The sequence below is a fragment of the Pristiophorus japonicus genome, chromosome 2 (genome assembly GCF_044704955.1).
Source record: "Pristiophorus japonicus isolate sPriJap1 chromosome 2, sPriJap1.hap1, whole genome shotgun sequence".
Classification (NCBI taxonomy): domain Eukaryota; kingdom Metazoa; phylum Chordata; class Chondrichthyes; family Pristiophoridae; genus Pristiophorus; species Pristiophorus japonicus.
The window spans coordinates 65,262,304-65,288,262 of NC_091978.1; the positions used below are offsets into that span (position 1 = coordinate 65,262,304).

General features: G+C 45.6%; 1 protein-coding gene across 6 annotated transcripts in view; it reads left to right on the top strand.

Annotated features, from left to right (window-relative positions):
• LOC139239069 (WD repeat-containing protein 7) overlaps nucleotides 1-25,959 on the top strand; it is a 1,036,818-nt gene that overhangs the window by 406,820 nt on the left and 604,039 nt on the right. For all 6 annotated transcript variants that reach the window (XM_070867593.1, XM_070867585.1, XM_070867609.1 and 3 more), the window contains one exon: nucleotides 12,501-12,624. In XM_070867593.1, the coding sequence (XP_070723694.1) occupies nucleotides 12,501-12,624 (124 nt within the window). The remainder of the gene's footprint in view (nucleotides 1-12,500; nucleotides 12,625-25,959) is intronic.

Consider the following 25,959-nt stretch of genomic DNA (forward strand, 5'->3'; position numbering starts at 1 on the left):
TCCCCACCCCCACCCCCCCCACCCCCCCCCCACCTCCCCCCCCACCCCTCCCCCCCACACACACCTCCCCCCACACACACCCGCCCCCACACACACCTCCCCCCACACACACCTCCCCCCACACACACCTCCCCCCACACACACCTCCCCCCCACACACCTCCCCCCACACACACCTCCCCCACACACCACCTCCCCCCACACACACACCTCCCCCCACACACACCTCCCCCCACACACACCTCCCCCCCACACACACCTCCCCCCACACACACCTCCCCCCACACACACCTCCCCCCACACACACCTCCCCCCACACACACCTCCCCCCACACACACCTCCCCCCACACACACCTCCCCCCACACACCTCCCCCCACACACACCTCCCCCCACACACACCTCCCCCCCACACACACCTCCCCCCACACACACCTCCCCCCACACACACCTCCCCCCACACACACCTCCCCCCACACACACCTCCCCCCACACACACCTCCCCCCACACACACCTCCCCCCACACACACCTCCCCCCACACACACCTCCCCCCACACACACCTCCCCCCACACACACCTCCCCCCACACACACCTCCCCCCACACACACCTCCCCCCACACACACCTCCCCCCACACACACCTCCCCCCACACACACCTCCCCCCACACACACCTCCCCCCACACACACCTCCCCCCACACACACCTCCCCCCACACACACCTCCCCCCACACACACCTCCCCCCACACACACCTCCCCCCACACACACCTCCCCCCACACACACCTCCCCCCACACACACCTCCCCCCACACACACCTCCCCCCACACACACCTCCCCCCACACACACCTCCCCCCACACACACCTCCCCCCACACACACCTCCCCCCACACACACCTCCCCCCCACACACACCTCCCCCCACACACACCTCCCCCCACACACACCTCCCCCCACCACACACCTCCCCCCACCACACACCTCCCCCCACCACACACCTCCCCCCACACACACCCCCCCCACCACACCCCCCCCACACTCCCCCCTCCCCACACACCTCACCTCTCCCCTCCCCACACACCTCACACTCCCCCCTCCCCACACACCCCACACTCCCCCCTCCCCACACTCCCCCCTCCCCACACTCCCCCCTCCCCACACTCCCCCCTCCCCACACTCCCCCCTCCCCACACTCCCCCCTCCCCACACTCCCCCCTCCCCACACTCCCCCCTCCCCACACTCCCCCCTCCCCACACTCCCCCCTCCCCACACTCCCCCCTCCCCACACTCCCCCCTCCCCACACTCCCCCCTCCCCACACTCCCCCCTCCCCACACTCCCCCCTCCCCACACTCCCCCCTCCCACACTCCCCCCTTCCCACACTCCCCCCTTCCCACACTCCCCCCTTCCCACACTCCCCCCTTCCCACACTCCCCCCTTCCCACACTCCCCCCTCCCCACACTCCCCCCTCCCCACACTCCCCCCTCCCCACACTCCCCCCTCCCCACACTCCCCCCTCCCCACACTCCCCCCTCCCCACACTCCCCCCTCCCCACACTCCCCCCTCCCCACACTCCCCCCTCCCCACACTCCCCCCTCCCCACACTCCCCCCTCCCCACACTCCCCCCTCCCCACACTCCCCCCTCCCCACACTCCCCCCTCCCCACACTCCCCCCTCCCACACTCCCCCCTCCCCACACTCCCCCCTCCCCACACTCCCCCCTCCCCACACTCCCCCCTCCCCACACTCCCCCCTCCCCACACTCCCCCCTCCCCACACTCCCCCCTCCCCACACTCCCCCCTCCCCACACTCCCCCCTCCCCACACTCCCCCCTCCCCACACTCCCCCCTCCCCACACTCCCCCCTCCCCACACTCCCCCCTCCCCACACTCCCCCCTCCCCACACTCCCCCCTCCCCACACTCCCCCCTCCCCACACTCCCCCCTCCCCACACTCCCCCCTCCCCACACTCCCCCCTCCCCACACTCCCCCCTCCCTCCCCTCCCCCCACACGCACACCCTCCCCTCCCCCCACACACACACCCTCCCCTCCCCCCCACACACCCTCCCCTCCCCCCCACACACACACACAACTCCCCCCACACACACACCCTCCCCTCCCCCACACACACACCCTCCCCTCCCCCACACACACACCCTCCCCTCCCCCACACACACACCCTCCCCTCCCCCACACACACACCCTCCCCTCCCCCACACACACACCCTCCCCTCCCCCACACACACACCCCTCCCCTCCCCCACACACACACCCTCTCCTCCCCCACACACACACCCTCTCCTCCCCCACACACACACCCTCTCCTCCCCCACACACACACCCTCCCCTCCCCCCACACACACACCCTCCCCTCCCCCCACACACACACACACCCTCCCCTCACCACACACACACACACACACACACACACACACACACACACACACACACACACACACACAAAACAACACACCCCATCCCCCCACCCCTCGCTGTCAGATACACAGAGAGAGAGATACTGACAGAGACACCTTCCCTTCACATAAAGGTACGACTTCTATTTTTTATTGATTGATTGCTTATTACTTTTTGTGCTTCGTTTATTGCTTGGTGCTTTAAATGTACTGCTTTGTTTAGTGCTTAGCGCTTTAAATGTACTTTGCTTCTTTAATGTTGTTGTGAAGGTGTTTATGGAAAATCCTCTAACTTCCCTTACCCCCCACGTTGTGATGCTGATGTGTCCTTTGTGTTTAATGCTTCCCACCCGCCGTCTCTGGCTGTGCCTGCACTAAACTTAACTCTAGGTAAGGTTTTTCAGAACTTACAAAAGTGGACACTTACTCCATCCTAAGTTAGTTTGTAGTAAGTTTTCACTGCCGAAACTTGCAAAACAGTCCTGAGTGGCTGGACACACCCACTTTTGAAAAAAAAATACCTTACCTAAAGCCAACTTAAACTAACTCACTAGAACTGGAGCAAACTAATATCCGAGAATTGCAATTTCGAACATACTCCAAACTAAACTCGTTGCTCCAAAAACTACGAGCAACTCCACCCGAAACTTGGGCCCCATGTAATTAAACATGGTAGTCAATTTGCACACAACAAGGTCTCACAATCAGCAATGAGATAAATGGCAAGCTAATCTGTTTTTGCTGGTGTTGGTTGTTGGACAGAGGTTAGTCTGGAGAATTCCAGGAGAATTCCCCTGCTCTTTTTAGAATAATATAATAGGACCTATCACATCCAACTGATTGGAAGATGGGTTCTCGTGTCAACATCACACCTCAAAGACGCACCTTCAACAGACCCACAAATAATTTGAGAAACTTGATGCTCCAGATATTGTGATTTTTGTTGTTGTTGCAGTACTCCTTCATATTGCACTTATGTGCTAATATGGCCTAGGGAGATGGGGGATGGGATGGCTTTAACTCATGACCTTCAGCCTCATAGATGATACTATCACTGAGCAAGCTGAAAGATGATCTTTTTCGCGCTCTCTCCATGGCCCAAACATCCTTACTAAAGTAGTGTCCCCAAAACTGGGCACTACTTATGGCTTAACCAATGATTTGTACAATATCCATCCCCTACACAACCAGTATATTATCTACAGGATGCACTTCAGCAATTGCAAAGGCTTCTTTGGGAGCACCTCCGAAAACTGACCTTCACCACCTAGAAGAACAAGGGCAGCAGGTGTGGGGGACTAATCATCCAGGTTTCCCTCCAAGTCAAACACATCAGTAATTTGCATTTATATAACACCTTTAACATCATAAAATGTCCCAAGGCGCTTCACAGGATAAAAACTGACATTGAGCCAAAAGAATGAAAGAAAGACTTGGATTTATATAGCGCCTTTCACGACCACTGGATGTTTCAAAGCACTTGACAGCTAATGAAGTACTTTTGGAGTATAGTCACTGTTGTAATGTAGGAAAGGAGGAGATATTGGGTCAGGTGAGTAAAAGCTTGGCCGAAGAGGTAGGTCCCCATCCTGGCTTGAACATTGCCGTTTCTTCATCATTACTGGGTCAAAATCCTGGAACTCCCTATTTCACAGCATTGTGGGAGCACCTACACCACATGGACTGCAGTGATTGAAAAAGAAGGCCACCGCCAACTTCTTAAGGATGGTCAATAAATGCTGGCCTTGCCAGAGATGCCTACACCCTGAGAGAGAATAAATAAAGTTTAGAATAAATTGTTTACCTTTGCACTCAATGCCACTATTTATAAAACCTAGGATCCCATCTGCCTTTTTTATAACTATCAGCTTATCCTCTATGCCATCATTAGGGAGGGGTAAACTGGCCAATGTTCCAGATTGAAATCTGGCAACATGTGGGTGGGTGGGGGGGGTGCGTGGTTATTTCAAAGCTCAATTTTCCGCAATTATCTGCGCCGTTCTTTTGGTGTGCACCGTTCTTTTTGGAGTAAATAAAAATCTCCAAGTTTCCCCAAAGTTAATTCACTTGAGTACGATTTTTTTAGGCTACGATTTTTTTGCATCCTAGGCTACGATTTTTTTGCGTAACCTGATGTCTGCGCCAGTTTTTGACATTTAAGCAAATTTGGCCAACTTACATTTTTCCTAGGACGACGTATGTGACCACTCCCAAAAAACTTTCTGGGCACTTAAGAAAAATGAGCGCACGTTACAAAATCAGCGCAGAAAGACGCCTTTGTTTTTAGCCAAAGCATTGGAGGAAGTGAAGAAGGCAGAGAATATGTATCATAAATCTTCATTGTTTGAAAGTCCAAAGGGAGAAATTGGAAGTGTAATGCAATTCTTAAATTTTTGATTTTTTTCAAAGTACCACCCCACCACCTCTCCTCTCCTCACCGGGCTCGAGGGTCGGAGCGCGGCCGGCAGAATTGCTCCCTTACCCGGACACAGGACCTCAGGGCTCGACTTCAAAAGATGCTCGGGGGGTGGGATGGAAGCCGAACTGAGCTGGCAGCCACTTATATTTCCTATATGAGGGATGAGAACCCTTCGGCTATAAATTATCAATTTCTAAAAGCACTGTTTTCATCCTCAATATTGTCCACCTCAGCCGCTTCAAAAGAATCCCGGGGGCGGTGGGGTGTGGAAGCCGAGCCCCTGTGTGTGTCCGGCCGAGGGTGCAATTCTGCTGGCCGACGCTCTGACCCTCGAGCTTGGTGAGGAGAGGTGGTAGGGTTGTACTTTGAAAAAAATTCAAGAATTGCATTACACTTTGTTGCCCCAGATGTCTTCATTGAATGTCTAGCTTCCCATTGTAAGCAATCCTATTGCGGATGCGCAGACTAGGGTGTGGTCCATACTACGGCGTCCACCTTGGAGAGAGAGAGGAAGGAAGAGGTGAGTGCTTTCTCCTGCTCTTCTGAGGTTGTTGCAAAGCTACAATTTAATTATGCGGGTAATAATGACAATGCCATACCTCGTGCAAGCCTTCTACATGATGGTGCTGCGGAGGAGAAGCTTGCTCAGACAGCATCACCTGAGGAGCCTCCGAGCACGTAGAATTGAACAAGTACTTTGGTTCGGTATTCACTAAGGAGGACACAAACAACCTTCCGGATATAAAAGGTGTCAGAGGGTCTAGTAAGGAGGAGGAACTGAGGGAAATCCTTATTAGTCGGGAAATGGTGTTGGGGAAATTGATGGGATTGAAGGCCGATAAATCCCCAGGGCCTGATGGACTGCATCCCAGAGTACTTAAGGAGATGGCCTTGGAAATAGCGGATGCATTGACAGTCATTTTCCAACATTCCATAGACTCTGGATCAGTTCCTATTGAGTAGAGGGTAGCCAATGTAACCCCACTTTTTAAAAAAGGATGGAGAGAGAAAACAGGGAATTATAGACCGGTCAGCCTGACCTCAGTAGTGGGTAAAATGATGGAATCAATTATTAAGGATGTCATAGCAGCGCATTTGGAAAAAGGTGACATGATAGGTCCAAGTCAGCATGGATTTGTGAAAGGGAAATCATGCTTGACAAATCTTCTGGAATTTTTTGTGGATGTTTCCAGTAAAGTGGACAAGGGAGAACCATTTGATGTGGTATATTTGGACTTTCAGAAGGCTTTCGACAAGGTCCCACACAAGAGATTAATGTGCAAAGTTAAAGCACATGGGATTGGGGGTAGTGTGCTGACGTGGATTGAGAACTGGTTGTCAGACAGGAAGCAAAGAGTAGGAGTAAATGGGTACTTTTCAGAATGGCAGGCAGTGACTAGTGGGGTACCGCAAGGTTCTGTGCTGGGGCCCCAGCTGTTTACATTGTACACTAATGATTTAGACGAGGGGATTAAATGTAGTATCTCCAAATTTGCGGATGACACTAAGTTGGGTGGCAGTGTGAGCTGCGAGGAGGATGCTATGAGGCTGCAGAGTGACTTGGATAGGTTAGGTGAGTGGGCAAATGCATGGCAGATGAAGTATGATGTGGATAAATGTGAGGTTATCCACTTTGGTGGTAAAAACAGAGAGACAGACTATTATCTGAATGGTGACAGATTAGGAAAAGGGAAGGTGCAACGAGACCTGGATGTGTCATGGTACATCAGTCATTGAAGGTTGGCATGCAGATACAGCAGGCGGTTAAGAAAGCAAATGGCATGTTGGCCTTCATAGCGAGGGGATTTGAGTACAGGGGCAGGGAGGTGTTGCTACAGTTGTACAGGGCCTTGGTGAGGCCACACCTGGAGTATTGTGTACAGTTTTGGTCTCCTAACTTGAGGAAGGACATTCTTGCTATTGAGGGAGTGCAGCGAAGATTCACCAGACTGATTCCCGGGATGGTGGGACTGACCTATCAAGAAAGACTGGATCAACTGGGCTTGTATTCACGAGTTCAGAAGAATGAGAGGGGACCTCATAGAAACGTTTAAAATTCTGACGGGTTTAGACAGGTTAGATGCAGGAAGAATGTTCCCAATGTTGGGGAAGTCCAGAACCAGGGGTCACAGTCTAAGGATAAGGGGTAAGCCATTTAGGACCGAGATGAGGAGAAACTTCTTCACCCAGAGAGTGGTGAACCTGTGGAATTCTCTACCACAGAAAGTAGTTGAGGCCAATTCACTAAATATATTCAAAAGGGAGTTAGATGAAGTCCTTACTACTAGGGGGATCAAGGGGTATGGCGAGAAAGCAGGAAGGGGTTACTGAGGTTGTATGTTCAGCCATGAACTCATTGAATGGCGGTGCAGGCTAGAGGGGCTGAATGGCCTACTCCTGCACCTATTTTCTATGTTTCTATGTAGAATGATGGGCAGTCGGCCTTACCCATATCGGGTATATCGAGACAGGCGTTCATACCGACGCCTGAGTGAGGCAGACTGTGTGAGAAGGCTGTGTTTCCGCAAATAAGTTGTTACCGAGATCTGTGAGTTTGTAAAAGCAGACCTGCACCCTAGAAGCTTCAGGAGGACTGCTTTGTCAGTTGAAGTAAAGATTACAGCTGCTCTTTCATTTTATGTACCTGGATCATTCCAGGCCACACCTGGGGATGTGTGTGCCATTTCTCAACATGCAACACATATCTGCATTTGGTCGGTGACTGCTGCACTATATGCTCGGAGGAATGATTACATAAAGTTTCCCATGACTGCCCAGGCAATGCGTGACAGGGCTGTGGGCTTCTCCAGGATTGCTGGCTTCCCAAAGGTACAGGGCTGCATTGATTGTATCCACATCACCTTGCGAGCACCTTTGGAGGATTCCAAGATGTACAGAAACAGCAAAGGCTTCCACTCCATGAACGTGCAGCTCATCTGTGATGACATGCATCGCATCATGGCAATTGATGTGAGATACCCTGGGAGTAACCATGATGCTTTCATCCTACGTGAGAGCGCTATATCTGCCATGTTTCAACAGCAGCCAGAAGGGCAGATCGTGAACGCTTTGCTGCCTGAAGGCTCAGCGGTAACTATTCGAAATGGACCATGTCTATTGTTTGGACCTGTTCCGTAATGTTGTGTTGTGTTAATAATGGAACAAATAATGTAAATGATTCAGTTATATTTTAAAATATATTTTATTCAAAATTTTAACATTTGTTTGTACTTAACTTTAATAAAAATATTCTTGTATCAAATTTTAAACTATCCAGTTAAGATCACTTACAAACTTTAAGATCATTTACAAACTTGAAGATCACTTACAAACTTTTAAACTTGTAAATTTAAATCACTTACAAAAGACTTTTAATTTGAGAACAGTTACAATAGTAACAATAATAACAACAACAATGAAAGGCTGCACCCATCTCTCCTCCACCTTATTCTAAGACATCCACTGCGCTCGGTCTTGTTGACTTTTCCCCTGCCCGCTGGCAGTGCTGCAACATTTCTCAGGTTGGCACCAAGCTTATTCTTTTGAGCACCTCGGGTGATGCGCACTTCTTGTTGGGGGGCGTGGGCAGGTGGTAATGTGAAAGGCCCAACTTGGGCCTCTTTAGAGGTTGGTCTGGGGATTGGAGTGGGAGTGGCAGTTGATTCAGTCAATGGCCGCGGGGTCTGGACGTGTTCCCTTATTACAGCAGCTAACTCCGACATTCCCTCCCTCGTGTCCCGACAACGTCTCAACGACCTCCAATATTCCCTCCCTCGTGCACCGACAATGTATCAGCTACCTGCGACATTCCCCCTCTCATGTTCATCAACAGTGTTCCCATTTCTTGCGAGAGTGTTATTACTTCTCCGACAGTCCCGCTACCTCATCACCCACCTCACCGATGGTGTCCAGGAGTGATTGCGTAAGGTCAATGTTCCACGCACTAATTGCCATCATGTGAACCACATCTGTTGGATTCTGCATCTCACGAGAGCGCTGTCGCGTTCTCCTTCCCCTCTCCACGCTGGTTGTGGCTCGCTGCACCCCACTGGGACCTGCAGCCTTGGATAGTGTGAAACTATGAAATGTCCCAACACTTGCATCACTCAGGAAAGGGACTGGCAGCTCAATGGGCGGCACCAGCACCTCCTTCAGAGTGAGTATAAAAGTGGGGGCTTCATCCTCCCCCCTCACCCTCATGCTCTTGGTCTGGAAGGTGGGATTGGAAGATGTTCTCCTCTTCAGGCTCATCCGCATCTGAATCAGCTTCAGCCTCACCAGGGTTGGCCTCAAGTTCTGCAAAATATAATGGAACAGACAAATGGTTAGCAGCAGAAGTGGACGCAGGGTAGCATGAGTAGGCACACACAACGCGGGCAGTAGACTCATTTGAAGGACCACGATGAATGATAGCACATTGCATCAACCGAAGCGTAGCTGATGGAGACATCCCCATGAACCGAAGCATGGCTAGCCCACGCAGTACTTAACATTTAGCAAAGTCAGACTGTGGAATTTGCAGGACTTACTCTCTCCCTCGAGTGTGGACCCAGCTTGTGCAGTGGTGGTTGCTTTTCTCCAGGCAGGACCCATCAAAGCAGCAACCCTGTCTTCCACGGTGTCAGTGGGTGCAGATTTGCCGGGCCTCCTCCTGTTAAGAGTTCTCTCTCTCTTGTTTTGGGCCACCTTCCTCTGCAAAGATGAAAATATAACTTTTTAGAGAGGGTGTTTTTCTGCTGGGTGGGACAGAAAGATGGCCACATTTACAATTGCAATTCCAGTGAATAAATGAAAATATTACTTACACTAACTACTTGACCAATGTCCTGCCACTTTTTGCACTGGCCTCTGGACTGCAGGTTGGTCACCATTGCACAGTAATCTTGTGAAAGTTGGTTCCAGCGTTTCTTCTTTTCTTTTGGTGAATCTTTTATTGGATCTCTGCTGGTATCCAGCTCATGCCATCTAGCCTCAGTTACAGTAACCAGGGCCTCCACTTCGTCTGTGAGAAATTCTTGGTACTTGAGCCGCGTTGCATACACACAAGAACACGAGAAATAGGAGCAGGAGTAGGCCATTTGACCCCTCGACCCTGCCCCGCTCTTTAATAAGATCATGGCTGATCTGATCATGGACTCAGTTCCACTTCCCTTCCTGCTCCCTGTAATCCTTTATTCACTTATCACTCAAAAATCTGTCTATTTTTGTCTTAAATATATTCAATGTCCCAGCTTCCACAGCTCTCTGGGGCAGAGAATTCCACAGATTTACAACCCTCTGAGAGAAGAAATTCCCCCTCATCTCACTTTTAAATGGGCAGGCCCGTTATTCTGAGACTATACCCCCATATTGCAGCTCCGATTTTTTCCACTCAGAATAAAAGTTCTCCCACGCAACTGGCTCTTTAAAAATGGCAAAATGCAGATCGGAAGGTGTACTGGGCATGCGCGCCCATCCCAGTCACGTAGAAAACTTCATTTTTTTTCCCGCGCATCTGCAGACGGGGAGGACCTCTTTTTTGGTGCAGACCTTAATCACCACCCCCCAAAGCTAAAGGATAGGCTGTGCGGCACCAATTTCAAAAATTAGAATAGGGAAACTTTAAAGTTCTTTTTTGGCTTGGTCAGGCCCCCAAAAAAACAGGCGCAACTCTTCAAATACGCCAAAAAATGGTATTGGGGAATATTGAGTCCACATAATGGTCATTTAAGCAGAGTGTCCAACAACCTTGCAACTACACCGCAGTAAGATGGCAAAAAATTAATACCTGTTAGTGTTAGTGTTTTATCAGAAGAATCACTCAACACTCAGTCGGTTCCAACGCCAATGCGGCCTTTATTACACCGGTGGGGAGAGAGCCTCTGGTTAGATGGGTTTCATGGATTTTTATATGTTTTACAATAGTTTACTATAGTTACATCAGCCCATTTCGGCTGGATACTATCCAATCATATAGATTATAAATTCAATTAGACCAATAGATAGAGTTAGTTTCTAAACATAAAGTGGCTCATGTGTTGCTAAGAGATGTGTTGCTAAGGGGTGTGTTGCTAGGAATGACTCATGTATCTTGTAACATGGTCCAGGCCCCCCTTATCTTACTGTCCTTGGGTAGCCTCCTAATCTTAATCCTGTTACAGAGTCGTATTGTCCTTACATTCACCAGAGCATTTTGTCTGAGGCCTGACTGATTAGAGACATCTGCAGAATTTGCTTGTTCGTCCTGTGTGTGGGAAACAACAATTATCAGTTTCCAGGAATGCGGTCTATTTCAGCTATCAGAAATCCCTTGAGGCGTCACGGGTAGCCATTTTATGGTATTAGAGTTACATTTAGTTCTAACCTTATGCTACAGGTGCCGCTGCCCTAGGGGAGAATTTTCGCTATAACAATACCTTGCTTTTGTTGTCAGTTAATTTATAGTCCTCTAAAGTCAAGAGATCTGCATGAACCTGACAGACATGCCATTTGGGAGCATTGCAGTGAGAAAATTTCAATCATAAATATTGTAAATCGTGAAGTTTGTTTTATATGTAAGCCATGTTCTAATTTGATTTTTCCAGCTTTATATTCAAATAAGTTATTTGAGGCTGTAACAGTGGCAGAATTTATACTGTGTCGTTATCAGGTGATACTTTGCTGACTGTTACAGTTTTAGAGCATTTCATACAGACTGGTAAATGGTTTTTGGTACCTTTGTTTGATAAATGAGTAAGTATCCTTGACATCACACCTCTGCTGTTGTAGCAGAAATTTTGTTGAATGTGCAGCTTTGTAAAAAAGATACTATGAGAAGTTGAATGAGGGCCAGCTGGGATTTTTGCTAAATAACTTGAACACAAAGTACGATCTGCTTTTTTCATCATTGCAAAGGTTTGCATTGTAACACATGTAAAAATAAAAATGAACTTCACCTGGTGTGGTAATTGAGAAAAATAACCCTCCCCAAATTTTGAAAACTCTTTCGTAGTTCAATAGGCAATTGGAATTCACACATCCTCCTTCCATGCCCCATCACTCTCTACTTCAAATACTTGTCTGTATTACTCTTGATTCAGTTATCAAGATTCACACTAGAATAGCATTCCATTAGAGAGCAGATGAAGCTGATCACTTGGGACTCTTCATATCTGTTCTACATTAAGACGCTCCTTAAAACCTTTGACCAAAGCTTTTGGTCACCTGTCCTAATATTTCCTTATGGGGCTCAGTGTAAAATTTTGTTTAATTGCTCCTGTGAATTGTTTTGGGACACTTTACTAGATTATAGGCGCTACGTGAATACAAGTTGTTGTTGTTGTTACAAGATTCATGATTGGCATCTGGGCGAGAAACTGACCCTCATGTAACCAATTGATTGATCAGGTCATGAGTGATATTGAGGTTGTATGTTTGATGTGGCAGCCATGTGCTCTTTTTACACCAGGATAAAAACACATAACCGTAGTCAAAAAATGTCCATTTTCTTTTAGGGAGTCTGTATTTGTTGGAATATGATATTACAAAAAGTTCTACATCCACTAATTGTTCCTCTAAATTTATGAATGTTTCTATAAAGTCTATAAATTTGAAGATGTTTTTAGTGTTTCGTTTTTATTTACTGCTATTTATATAGCATTTCACACTAGAATGAAATCATTTTAATGATCTTTTCTTCAATAGGTGAGAGAAGCTGCTCAAGCTTTACTGTTGGCAGAGCTGCGTAGAATTGGGAAAGAAGGACGGAAGGAAACAATAGACATGTGGGCACCATACCTGCCACAGTATGTCGACAATGTTATGTCACGTAAGTGTCGTCTTGGTCTCTTTAATTGGAAAGAATTTGAAACCAGAGAACAAGTGCAGTAATTTAGAATACTGTACCTTACTAATTTTAATGGTTTAGTATGTAAATACATTTCCTGTTTTTCCACTGAGCCATACCAGGTTTGATCCCTGGTGTGTAGTTTTTTTGATCTCAGCTGATCCAGCAATTGATGTGCTATACTTGGTAGCAGTGCCTCTGGGCAAGGAAAGAAGAAATCAGCCTGAGCTCCTACTCTAGCAGCCCCTGCTTGAAAGCGCCATGTGTGAATACTGGAGGGCAGAATTTGAGCATGTGTGTGATAATCTCCAAGTATAATAGCCTGCAAATCTATTGTTAAGATGTGCACATTAAGAAGAGCCACTGAGTGAGTGATCCAAGGTATCCCAGCACCCTGTAGAATTGTATTCTCGAATAAGGGAGTTTGTAAAACGTTTTTTTTTAAAAGATCCAAAATGCTGAGCTTCCATGAGAAAGTAACTTAATGGAATTTCAATAAAGGTATTTACCTATGTAGATATGTTGTATGTCTGTATATCTTTCTTTTTTGATTGATGGTCAACAAAGCACATATTGACAGATATTTTGGAATATATGTTTGAGTCAGTCATGCTGAAACTATGCAATGCTCTTGAGGACCATGACTACTGCATTCTGTTCTGGTCATCTTGGCACAAGGAAAACATTCAAGTTTGCACAGAAGAATCATGTGGCTGATTCCTGTGGCCAGACGACTGAATTAGAAAAAAGGCAAGAAAAATTCAGATCCTTCAGCTTTGAAATGAGGGAAGTGACACTACACAGAATAGAAAATGGTTAATCCAGACCACTATTTCAAGTTGAGCCAAATCTGCAAATTGAGGGAACATGGGTAGAGCCTGTCAAAGGCAAGTGGAGGACTGATGTCAGGAAAGATTGATTATCACCTAGAATTGCTTTCTATTTTTGGATAACAAATGGAAAATCTCTGGCCTCATTAAAAATGCATTTAGATGCTGTGTTGGAGATCTGTAGGTTATTAGGAATTGGTTTTCAATGGCACTGTTCACAAGCTCAATCTGCCGGTTTGTTAGACTTTGATTGGGTCTGAATTTGCGGTCAACGGTGTAGCTAAGGACTATGCCGCCGACATAGCAAGGACATCCGCACCTACCTCGTGCGATCCTCCCTGCGAGAACTTCCTTTCAATCGCTGCAGAGTTCCGTGCACTGTACTCCCCCACGGAGCCCAGGAGCGCACCGTTGTGCGTTCTTTTACTTCCTGACTCAGAGTCAATTACCAATCTACTACTCCTGAAGTAAAATTCTGGGTAAACTCGACAGGAAGGCTGGGGACCTTTGTCTCTTTATCTAGATATACGTGATTCCGGGAAAACTTCTGTCGTTCTCTCATAATAACAAATGTTTATTACAAACCTTTTTTTAAAAAGTATTGCAAAACTTTTATCGTGCCAATTTGTGCTATTACAAACTTCTCATTATAGCAATCAATACAGACCAATAATGAATATAATAAACTGTTATCACACATTATTTGTAAAACATCATTGTCACAAATTATGCATTGTAAAAAATCTAACACTAAGAGGCTGCCATTATCATAAGAACATAAGAAATAGGAGCTGGAGTAAGCCATTTGGCCCCTCGAGCCTGTTCTGCCATTCAACAAGATCATGGCTGTTTTTCTATCTGAACTCCACCTTCCCACACTATCCCTATGTCTCTTATTTTCCTTAGTTCCCAAAAACTTAATGACCTCTGTCTTGAATATACTCAATGACTGAGCATCCACAGCTCTTTGGGGTCCAGAATTCCAAAGATTTGCAACACTTAGAGTGAAGAAATTTCTCCTCATCTCAGTCCTAAACGGGCAACTTCTTATTCTGAGACTGTGAGCCCATGTTGTAGATTCCCCAGCTCGGAGAAACATTTTCCAAGCATTAATAATGTCAAGCCCCTTAAAAATTTTATGTGTTTCAATTAGGTCACCTCTCATTCTTCTAAACTCTAGGGAATATAGGCCTAGTCTACTCAATCTCCTCCTTATACGGCAATCCCCTCATTCCAGGACCCAGTCTAGTGAATCTTATCGAATTCTTTTTGAAAATCCAAATATATTACAGTCACTGGTTTCCCCTTATACATCGTACTAGTTATATCTTCAAAAAATTTGCATCCGCAAATCTCGAACTTGTGGTAAGTTTCAAAGATAGTACAATGGCATAATCTGACAGTATGCCGTCATACTGATTGAATTCAGGGCCTATGTATTTTGCAGCAATGTAATGTGTGACATTTTACAGATGTAGTCTGAAAATGCAGTTGTTAATTTTATAGTATGCAAGCAAGTAGGAATGAGAAAAGGCTGTTCCAACAATATAGCTGCATCTCCAAGGCCATGTAAAGCAATGTTCAGTCCTACATATGGTACCAAGCAGAAAAAGCTGGACATATATAGCAGACCCTCCAGAATCTGTAAAGAGAGAAGAAAGAACTTGCATTTATATCAGCACCTTTCACGACTTCAGGACATCCCAAAGTTCTTCACAACCAATGAAGTGTAATCACAGTTGTAATATACGGAAAGGCAGCAGTCAATTTGCATACAGTAAGGTCTCACTGCAGAGTATAAATCAAGAAGTAATGAAGGCTTGTAAGAAAGGTATGGCAATAATCATGGGTGATTTTAATCTTCATATTGATTGGACAAATCAAATTGGCCAAGGTAACCTTCAGGAAGAGTTCATAGACTGTATCCGGGATGGTTTCCTTAAACAGTACGTTGCGGAACCAATCAAGGAGCAGGCTATCTGATACTGTATAATCAGACAGGGTTAATAAATGATCACATAGTAAAGGATCCTCCAGGAAAGAGTAATCATAGCATGGTTGAATTTCAAATTCAGTTGGAGGGTGAGAAAGTTGGATCTCAAACCAGTGTCCTGATCTTAAATAAAGGCGATGACAAAGGTATGAAGGCAGAGTTTGCTAAAGTGGACTGGGAAAATAGATTAAAGTGTGAGAGAATTGATAAGCAGACATTTAAGGAGATATATCATAACTCTCAAAAATATATTGCAGTGAGAAGGAAAGACTTTAAGAGAAGGGAGATCCATCCATGGCTAACTAAGGAAGTAAAGGATGGTATCAAATTGAAAACAATGGCATTCAAAGTTGCCAAGATTAGTGGGAAGCCAAAGTATTGGGAATTTTTTTTAATAAACAGCAAAGGATGACTAAAAAAATAATAGAGAGAAGATAGATTATGAAAGTAAACGAGCAAGAAATATAAAAACAGAGTAAGAGCTTCTACAGGTATATAAAAAGGAAGAGAGTAGTTAAAGTAAACATTGGTCCCTTCGAGGATGAAAATGGGGAACAGGGAACTGACAAGAGACTTTGAACAAATATTTTGTATCGGTCTTCACGGTAGAAGACACTAAAAACATCCCAATAATAGAAACATAGAAAACAGGTGCAGGAGTAGGCCCTTCGAGCCTGCACTACCATTCAATAAGATCATGGCTGATCATTCACCTCAGTACCCCTTTCCTGCTTTCTCTCCATACCCCTTGATCCCTTTGGCCGTAAGGGCCATATCTAACTCCCTCTTAAATATATCCAATGAACTGGCATCAACAACTCTCTGCGGCAGATAATTCCACAGCTTAACAACTCTGAGTGAAGAAGTTTCTCTTCATCTCAGTCCTAAATGGCCTACCCCTTATCCTTAGACTATGTCCCCTGGTTCTGGACTTTCCAACATCGGGAACATTCTTCCTGCATTTAACCTGTCCAGTCCCGTCAGAACTTTATATATTTCTATGAGATCCCCTCTCATCCTTCTGAACTCCAGTGAATACACGCCCAGTTGATCCAGTCTCTCCTCATATGTCAGTCCAACCATCCCGGGAATCAGTCTGGTGAACATTCGCTGCACTCCCTCAATAGCAAGAATGTCCTTCCTCAGATTCGGAGACCAAAACTGTAGACAATATTCCAGGTGAGGCCTCACCAGATACTACTGCAGTAAGACCCCCCCTGCTCCTATACTCAAATCCCCTAGCTATGAAGGCCAACATACCATTTGCCGCCTTCACCATCTGCTGTACCTGCATGCCAACTTTCAATGACTGATGTACCATGACACCCAGGTCTCGTTGCACCTCCCTTTTTCCTAATCTGCTGCCATTCAAATAATATTCTGCCTTCGTGTTTTTGCCACCAAAGTAGACACCCTCACATTTATCCACATTACACTGCATTTGCTCACTCATCTAACCTGTCCAAGTCACCCTGCAGCCTCTTAGCATCCTCCTCACAGCTCACACCGCCACCCAGCTTAGTGTCATCTGCAAATTTGGAGATATTACACTCAATTCCTTCATCTAAATCATTGATGTATATTGTAAATAGCTGTGGTCCCAGCACTAAGCCCTGCGGCACCCCCACGAGTCACTGCCTGCCATACTGAAAAGGACCCGTTTATCCCAACTCTCTGCTTCCTGTCTGCCAACCAGTTCTCTATCCACCTCAATACATTACCCCCAATACCATGCGCTTTAATTTTGCACACCAATTTCTTGTGTGGGACCTTGTCAAAAGCCTTTTGAAAGTCCAAATACACCACATCCACTGGTTCTCCCTTGTCCATTCTACTAGTTACATACTCAAAAAATTTTAAAGATTTGTCAAGCATGATTTCCCTTTCATAAATCCATGCTGACTTGGACCAGTCCTGTCACTGCTTTCCAAATGCACTCCTATTTCATCTTTAATAATTGATTCCAACATTTTCCCCACTACTGATGTCAGGCTATAATTACCCGTTTTCTCTCTCCCTCCTTTCTTAAAAGGTGGGGTTACATTCGCTAACCTCCAGTCCATAGGAACTGATCCACAGTCGATAGACTGTTGAAAAATGATCACCAATGCATCCACTATTTCTAGGGCCACTTCCTTAAGTACTCTGGGATGCAGACTATCAGGCCCCGGGGATTCATCGGCCTTCAATCCCATCAATTTCCCTAACACAATTTCCCGCCGAATAAGGATTTCCTTCAGTTCCTCCTCCTCCTCTCTAAACCCTCGGTCCCCGAGTATTTCCGGAAGGTTATTGGTGTCTTCCAACTGGTCTGCCATTTCTTTGTTCCCAATTATAAATTCACCTGAATCTGACTGCAAGGAACCTACATTTGTCTTCACTAATCTTTTTCTCTTCACATATCTATAGAAGCTTTGGCAGTCAGCTTTTATATTCCCAGCAAGCTTCCTCTCATACTCGATTTTCCCCCTCCTAATTAAACCCTTTGTTCTCCTCTGCTGAATTCTAAATTTCTCCCAGTCCTCAGGTTTGCTGCTTTTTCTGGCCAATTTATATGCTTCTTCCTTGGATTTAACACTATCCTTAATTTCCCTTAGCCACGTTTGAGCCACCTTCCCCGTTTTATTTTTACTCCAGACAGGGATGTACAATTGTTGAAGTTCATCCATGTGATCTTTAAATGTTTGCCATTGCCTATCCACCGTCAACCCTTTAAGTGTCATTCGCCAGTCTATTCTAGCCAATTCACGTCTCATCGCATCGAAGTTACCTTTCCTTACGTTCAGGACCCTCGTCTCTGAATTAACTGTGTTACTCTCCATCTTAATGAAGAATTCTACCATATTATGATCGCTCTTCCCCAAGGGGCCTTGCACAACAAGATTGCTAATTAGTCCCTTCTCATTACACATCACCCAGTCTAGGATGGCCAGCCCTCCAGTTGGTTCCTCGACATATTGGTCGAGAAAACCATCCCTAATACACTCCAGGAAATCCTCCTCCACCGTATTGCTATCAGTTTGGTGAGCCCAATCTATATGTAGATTAAAGTAGCCCATGATAACTGCTGTACCTTTATTGCATGCATCCCTAATTTCTTGTTTGATGCTGTCACCAACCTCACTACTACTGTTTGGTGGTCTGTGCACAACTCCCACTAGCGTTTTCTGCCCTTTGGTATTCCGCAGCACCACCCAAACAGATTCCACATCATCCAAGCTAATGTGTTAATTTCCTCTTTAACCAGCAACGCTACCCCACCTTCTTTTCCTTTCTGTCTATCCTTCCTGAATGTTGAATACCCCTGGATGTTGAGTTCCCAGCCTTGGTCACTCTGGAGTCATGTCTCCGAGATGCCAATTATATCATATTCGTTAATTACTGCCTGCGCAGTTAATTCGTCCACCTTATTACGAATACTCCTCGCATTGAGGCACAGAGCCTTCAGGCTTGCCTTTTTAACACACTTTGCCCCTTTTGAATAGATCATCAAAGGGCTAGAGGGAGGGAGGAACTTAAAACAATCACTATCACTAAAGAAAAAGTACTAGGTAAAATAATGAGACTAAAGGTGGACAAGTCCCTTGGACCTGATGGCTTGCATCCTGGGGTCTTAAAAGAAGTGGCTGCAGAGATAGTGGATGCATTGGTTGTAATCTACCAAATTCCCTGGATTCTGGAGAGGTCCCAATGGATTGGAAAACCGCAAATGTAACGCCCCTATTTAAAAAAAGGAGGGAGACAGAAAGCAGGAAACGATAGACCAGTATGATTAACATCTGTCGTTGGGAAAATGCTGGAGTCCATTATCAAGGAAGCAGTAGTAGGACTTTTGGGAAAGCATAATGTAGTCAAGCAGAGTCAGCATAGTTTTATGAAAGGGAAATTGTGATTGACAAATTTGCTGGAGTTCTTTGAGGATGTAATGAGCAGGGTAGATAAGGGGGAACCAGTGGTTATGGTGTATTTGGATTTCCAGAAAGCATTTGGTAAGGTGCCGCATAAAAGATTACTGCACAAGATAAGTGCTCACTGGGTAGGGGGTAATATGTTAGCATGGATAGCGGATTGGCTAACAGAAAGCAGAGAGTCGGGATAAATGGGTCATTTTCCGGTTGGCAAACGGTAACGAGTGGAGTGTCGCAGGGATTGGTGCTGGGGCCTCAACTATTTATAATCTATATTAATGACTTGGATGAAGGGATTGAGTGTAATGTAGCCAAGTTTGCTGATGATACAAAGATAGGTGGGAATGCAAGTTCTGAGGACGACACAAAAAATCTGCGAAGAGATATGGGCCCGAACTTGGTGAAAGCTAAGGCACGCCCAAGTACCACCCAAAGGACCGCCGAGAGACCTGGCGGTACTTTGCAAGGAAGATTCCGCTAAAAGATATGCCAATACCGCCCAGCGGCAAAAAAGCAACATGCCGTGAATCTGGGTGGCAGCGGGCGGGAGTTCCCGATCTCGGCGGCAAATGCGATCCTCGCCAAAGTGCCGCCGAGGATTGAGTCGGGCCCAGGAAGGGGGGCTGGGAACAGCTAAAAATTAAAATTTACAAACAAAAAAAAAAACACTGCAATACCTTCAGGGGGCCCCAACCACATAAAGTGCTGAAAAAAAATAGTCACTTACCTCTTTTTTGCAGGTCTTCTTACTTACCGTTGGGGTTAGATCTGCCTTAATGCAGTGGTCCTTCTCCCTGCTGCCACCAAAATGGCAGCTGGGTGGGCGGGAGGCTACTTACGTGCCTTGCGCGCTAGCAGCTGTCTGCGGGCAGTTCCCACTGGTCCTCCCTTCCCGCCGGTGGGAGGCCAAGTGCAAAATGGCCGAGGGAAGACTGCCCAGAAAACTCGGCAGCAGCCAGCAGCAGTGGGCGGTTAAGCCACTACGTTCGGGCCCACAGACAGGCTAAGTGAGTGGGCAAACATTTGGCAGATGGAGTACAATGTGAGAAAGTGTGAATTTATCAATTTTGGCAGGAAAAGTAAAAAAGTTAATGAATATATTTAAGGTGGAGATAGACAGATTTTTGAACAATAGGGGAATGAAGTGTTATGAGGAACGGGCAGGGATGTGGAGCTGAACCCAAGATCAAATCAGCCATGATCTTATTGAATGGTGGAGCAGGCTCGAGGCGCCGAATTGATTACTCCTGCTCCTAATTCTTATGTTCTTAGTTAGGAGTTAAACTAATATGGCAGGGGGATGGGAACCAATGCAGGGAGACAGAGGGAGACAAAAAGGAGGCAAAAGCAAAAGACAGAAAGGAGATGAGGAAAAGTGGTGGGCAGAGAAACCGAAGGCAAAGAACAAAAAGGGCCACTACAATTCTAAAAGAACAAAGGGTGTTAAAAAAACAAGCCTGAAGGCTTTGTGTCTTAATGCAAGCAGTATCTGCAATAAGGTGGATGAATTAACTGTGCAAATAGACGTTAACAAATATGATGTGATTGGGATTACGGAGACGTGGCTCCAGGATGATCAGGGCTGGGAACTCAACATCCAGGGGTATTCAACATTCAGGAAGGATAGAATAAAAGGAAAAGGAGGTGGGGTAGCATTGCTGGTTAAGGAGGAGATTAATGCAATAGTTAGGAAAGACATTAGCTTGGATAATGTGGAATCTATATGGGTAGAGCTGCAGAACACTAAAGGGCAAAAAACATTAGTGGGAGTTGTGTACAGACCTCCAAACAGTAGTAGTGATGTTGGGGAGGGCATCAAACAGGAAATTAGGGGTGCATGCAATAAAGGTGCAGCAGTTATAATGGGTGACTTTAATATGCACATAGATTGGGCTAGCCAAACTGGAAGCAATACGGTGGAGGAGGATTTCCTGGAGTGCATAAGGGATGGTTTTCTAGACCAATATGGCGAGGAACCAACTAGGGGGGAGGCCATCTTAGACTGGGTGTTGTGTAATGAGAGAGGATTAATTAGCAATCTCATTGTGCGAGGCCCCTTGGGGAAGAGTGACCATAATATGGTGGAATTCTGCATTAGGATGGAGAATGAAACAGTTAATTCAGAGACCATGGTCCAGAACTTAAAGAAGGGTAACTTTGAAGGTATGAGGCGTGAATTGGCTAGGATAGATTGGCGAATGATACTGAAGGGGTTGACTGTGGATGGGCAATGGCAGACATTTAGAGACCGCATGGATGAACTACAACAATTGTACATTCATGTCTGGCGTAAAAATAAAAAAGGGAAGGTGGCTCAACCGTGGCTATCAAGGGAAATCAGGGATAGTATTAAAGCCAAGGAAGTGGCATACAAATTGGCCAGAAGTAGCAGCGAACCCAGGGACTGGGAAAAATTTAGAACTCAGCAGAGGACAAAGGGTTTGATTAGGGCAGGAAAAATAGAGTACGAGAAGAAGCTTGCAGGGAACATTAAGACGGACTGCAAAAGCTTCCATAGATATGCAAAGAGAAAAAGGTTAGTAAAGACAAATGTAGGTCCCCTGCAGTCAGAATCAGGGGAAGTCATAACAGGGAACAAAGAAATGGCAGACCAATTGAACAAGTACTTTGGTTCGGTATTCACTAAGGAGGACACAAACAACCTTCCGGATATAAAAGGGGTCAGAGGGTCTAGTAATGAGGAGGAACTGAGGGAAATCTTTATTAGTCGGGAAATTGTGTTGGGGAAATTGATGGGATTGAAGGCCGATAAATCCCCAGGGCCTGATGGACTGCATCCCAGAGTACTTAAGGAGGTGGCCTTGGAAATAGCGGATGCATTGACAGTCATTTTCCAACATTCCATTGACTCTGGATCAGTTCCTATCGAGTGGAGGGTAGCCAATGTAACCCCACTTTTTAAAAAAGGAGGGAGAGAGAAAACAGGGAATTATAGACCGGTCAGCCTGACCTCAGTAGTGGGTAAAATAATGGAATCAATTATTAAGGATGTCATAGCAGCGCATTTGGAAAATGGTGACATGATAGGTCCAAGTCAGCATGGATTTGTGAAAGGGAAATCATGCTTGACAAATCTTCTGGAATTTTTTGAGGATGTTTCCAGTAAAGTGGACAAAGGAGAACCAGTTGATGTGGTATATTTGGACTTTCAGAAGGCTTTCGACAAGGTCCCACACAAGAGATTAACGTGCAAAGTTAAAGCACATGGGATTGGGGGTACTGTGCTGACGTGGATTGAGAACTGGTTGTCAGACAGGAAGCAAAGAGTAGGAGTAAATGGGAACTTTTCAGAATGGCAGGCAGTGACTAGTGGGGTACCGCAAGGTTCTGTGCTGGGGCCCCAGCTGTTTACATTGTACATTAATGATTTAGACGAGGGGATTAAATGTAGTATCTCCAAATTTGCGGATGACACTAAGTTGGGTGGCAGTGTGAGCTGCGAGGAGGATGCTATGAGGCTGCAGAGTGACTTGGATAGGTTAGGTGAGTGGGCAAATGCATGGCAGATGAAGTATAATGTGGATAAAAACAGAGAGACAGACTATTATCTGAATGGTGACAGATTAGGAAAAGGGAAGGTGCAACGAGACCTGGGTGTCATGGTACATCAGTCATTGAAGGTTGGCATGCAGGTACAGCAGGCGGTTAAGAAAGCAAATGGCATGTTGGCCTTCATAGCGAGGGGATTTGAGTACAGGGGCAGGGAGGTGTTGCTACAGTTGTACAGGGCCTTGGTGAGGCCACACCTGGAGTATTGTGTACAGTTTTGGTCTCCTAACTTGAGGAAGGACATTCTTGCTATTGAGGGAGTGCAGCGAAGATTCACCAGACTGATTCCCGGGATGGTGGGACTGACCTATCAAGAAAGACTGGATCAACTGGGCTTGTATTCACTAGAGTTCAGAAGAATGAGAGGGGACCTCATAGAAACGTTTAAAATTCTGATGGGTTTAGACAGGTTAGATGCAGGAAGAATGTTCCCAATGTTGGGGAAGTCCAGAAACAGGGGTCACAGTCTGAGGATAAGGGGTAAGCCATTTAGGACCGAGATGAGGAGAAACTTCTTCACCCAGAGAGTGGTGAACCTGTGGAATTCTCTACCACAGAAAGTAGTTGAGGCCAATTCACTAAATATATTCAAAAGGGAGTTAGATGAAGTCCTTACTACTCGGGGGATCAAGGGGTATGGCGAGAAAGCAGGAAGGGGGTACTGAAGTTTCATGTTGAGCCATGAACTCATTGAATGGCGGTGCAGGCTAGAAGGGCTGAATGGCCTGCTCCTGCACCTATTTTCTATGTTTCTATGTTCTCAAAAACAACAATGAGAGATGTATTAATGACGGTGATTAAGGAATAATAGAATAGTACCATGGTATCTTTTACATCACAAAGTGGACAGTGTCAGTCTAGATCACGTGCTCATGTTTCTGGGGTTTGCTTGAACCTGCAACCTTCTGACTCAAAATTGAGTGTCTGAGCAATGAGCAGACATTGATGCGGAAATTCAAATCGCCTCCAATGCAGCCTTCAGCCGCCTGAGGAAAAGAGTGTTCGAAGACCAGGCCCTCAAATCTACCACCAAGCTCATGGTCTACAGGGCTGTAGTAATACCTGCCCACCTGTATGGATCAGAGGCATGGACTATGTACAGAAGACACCTCAAGTCGCTGGAGATATATCACCAACGATATCTCCGCAAGGTGCTGCAAATCCCCTGGGAGGACAGATGCACCAACATCAGTGTCTACGTCCAGGCTAACATCCCCAGCATTGAAGCACTGACCACACTTGATCAGCTTCACTGGGCAGGCCACATAGCTCGGATGCCAGACACGACACTCCCTAAGCAAATGCTCTATGCAGAGTTCCTTCACGGCAAACGAGCCAAAGGTGGGCAGCGGAAACATTACAAGAACACCCTCAAAGCCTTCCTGATAAAGTGCGACATCACCATTGTCACCTGAGAATTCCTGGCCAAAGACTGCCCTAAGTGGAGAAAGTGCATCTGGGATCGCATTGAGCTCTTCGAATCTCAACGCCGAGAGTATGAAGAGGTCAAGAGCAGGCAGCAGAAAGAATGTGCCGCAAACCAGTCCCACCCATCCCTTCCCTCGACGAATGTCTATCCCACCTGTGACAGGATCTGTGACTCACGTATTAGACTGTTCAGTCACCAAAGAACTCACTTCAGGAGTGGAAGCAAGTCTTCCTCGATTCCGAGGGACTGCCTATGATGATGATGATGAAGGCTTGCACATTTCGGGTATAAGACCATATAAAGCTGTTAAATTGGGAATCCATTTTTTTTATCATACCCTGGACTAAATTACATTTTAAATTTATTTTTCATGGTATCTAATGCCACATGCAATAGAATTATTACTTGTTGACTTTAAATAGTAGTTACTGTATATTAGTCAATGATATGAAACATTTTATTTTTTGTTGCATTTGTAGGTACATTGGAAACATATTTTTTGTATCTATATTGCAAAGCCATTTGTAGTTTTTGTTGTTTTATATTCCTGTTTTCAATTGTTTACTGCTTAGTTATATTTTTAGATAATTATTGTGATTAGTTTTATTTCCTTAGAGACATTATGCTTTTGTGGTAATTGAATGAGAAACCACATAAAAAAACAGGAAACCTAATTTTGTTGCAATTGTATTGTGCATCGGTATTTAAAACCTGTTTGAGTTGAAATCATCTAAGTGCTGTGTAATGTGAGACTGATTAATCTGCTAATGGTGTAGTATTAGAAATGAGGTTATTATTTATTACATCCCTGGAGGGAATTAATCTACTCCCTGTTGTGATTATTTTTTGACAGCAGTCAGTCAGTTGAACAACCACTTAATTGATTTTATATAACAAGAAATATTCCATACAGTTAACATGTTGGTGAAGACATTGTGTGCTTTTAAATGCTCACTTTTGCTCTTCATTTATTATGTATGCAGATTTTCCAAGGTTTTCTATCCTTTGGTAATGCATTACAAATGAAGAACTGTCAACTGTCTTTTTAAAAAAAAAAGTGGGTTGGATTTGAAAAAAAATTAATTACATGACAGTGGTGTAGTACATAAAATCACCAGGGCGCTGCACCTTAATGACACAGGGGGCTGCAGTTAAGAAAAAGACGTGCATTCTGTCGCCTTATTGTGTGTCTCGAGATGTTCCAAAGTGATTCGTATGCAATTAATTACCTTTTGAAATGTAGCTATTATTGTGTCGGTACATTGCCAACCAATTTCCACAAAGCATAGTTCCACCAATAAATAAGGTGAATGTCCAATTAATCTTTTTTTTGGTGGTGTTGATTGATGAAGAAATATTGTCCGGCATACCAGGAGAACTCCTTGCTGTTTGAGTATTGCAACGGGATCTTTTACATCCTTTTAAATCACTGGTTCAGGCAGACAGAGCTTCAGTTTAATGTCTTATTTCAAGGACTGTACCACAATAATATAATAAGGTGTTAGCCTAGATTATATGTTCAACCCCTGGAGTAGAGTTTTGAGCCATAACTTTCTGACTCAGAGCTGAGAGTGCTACCAACTGAGA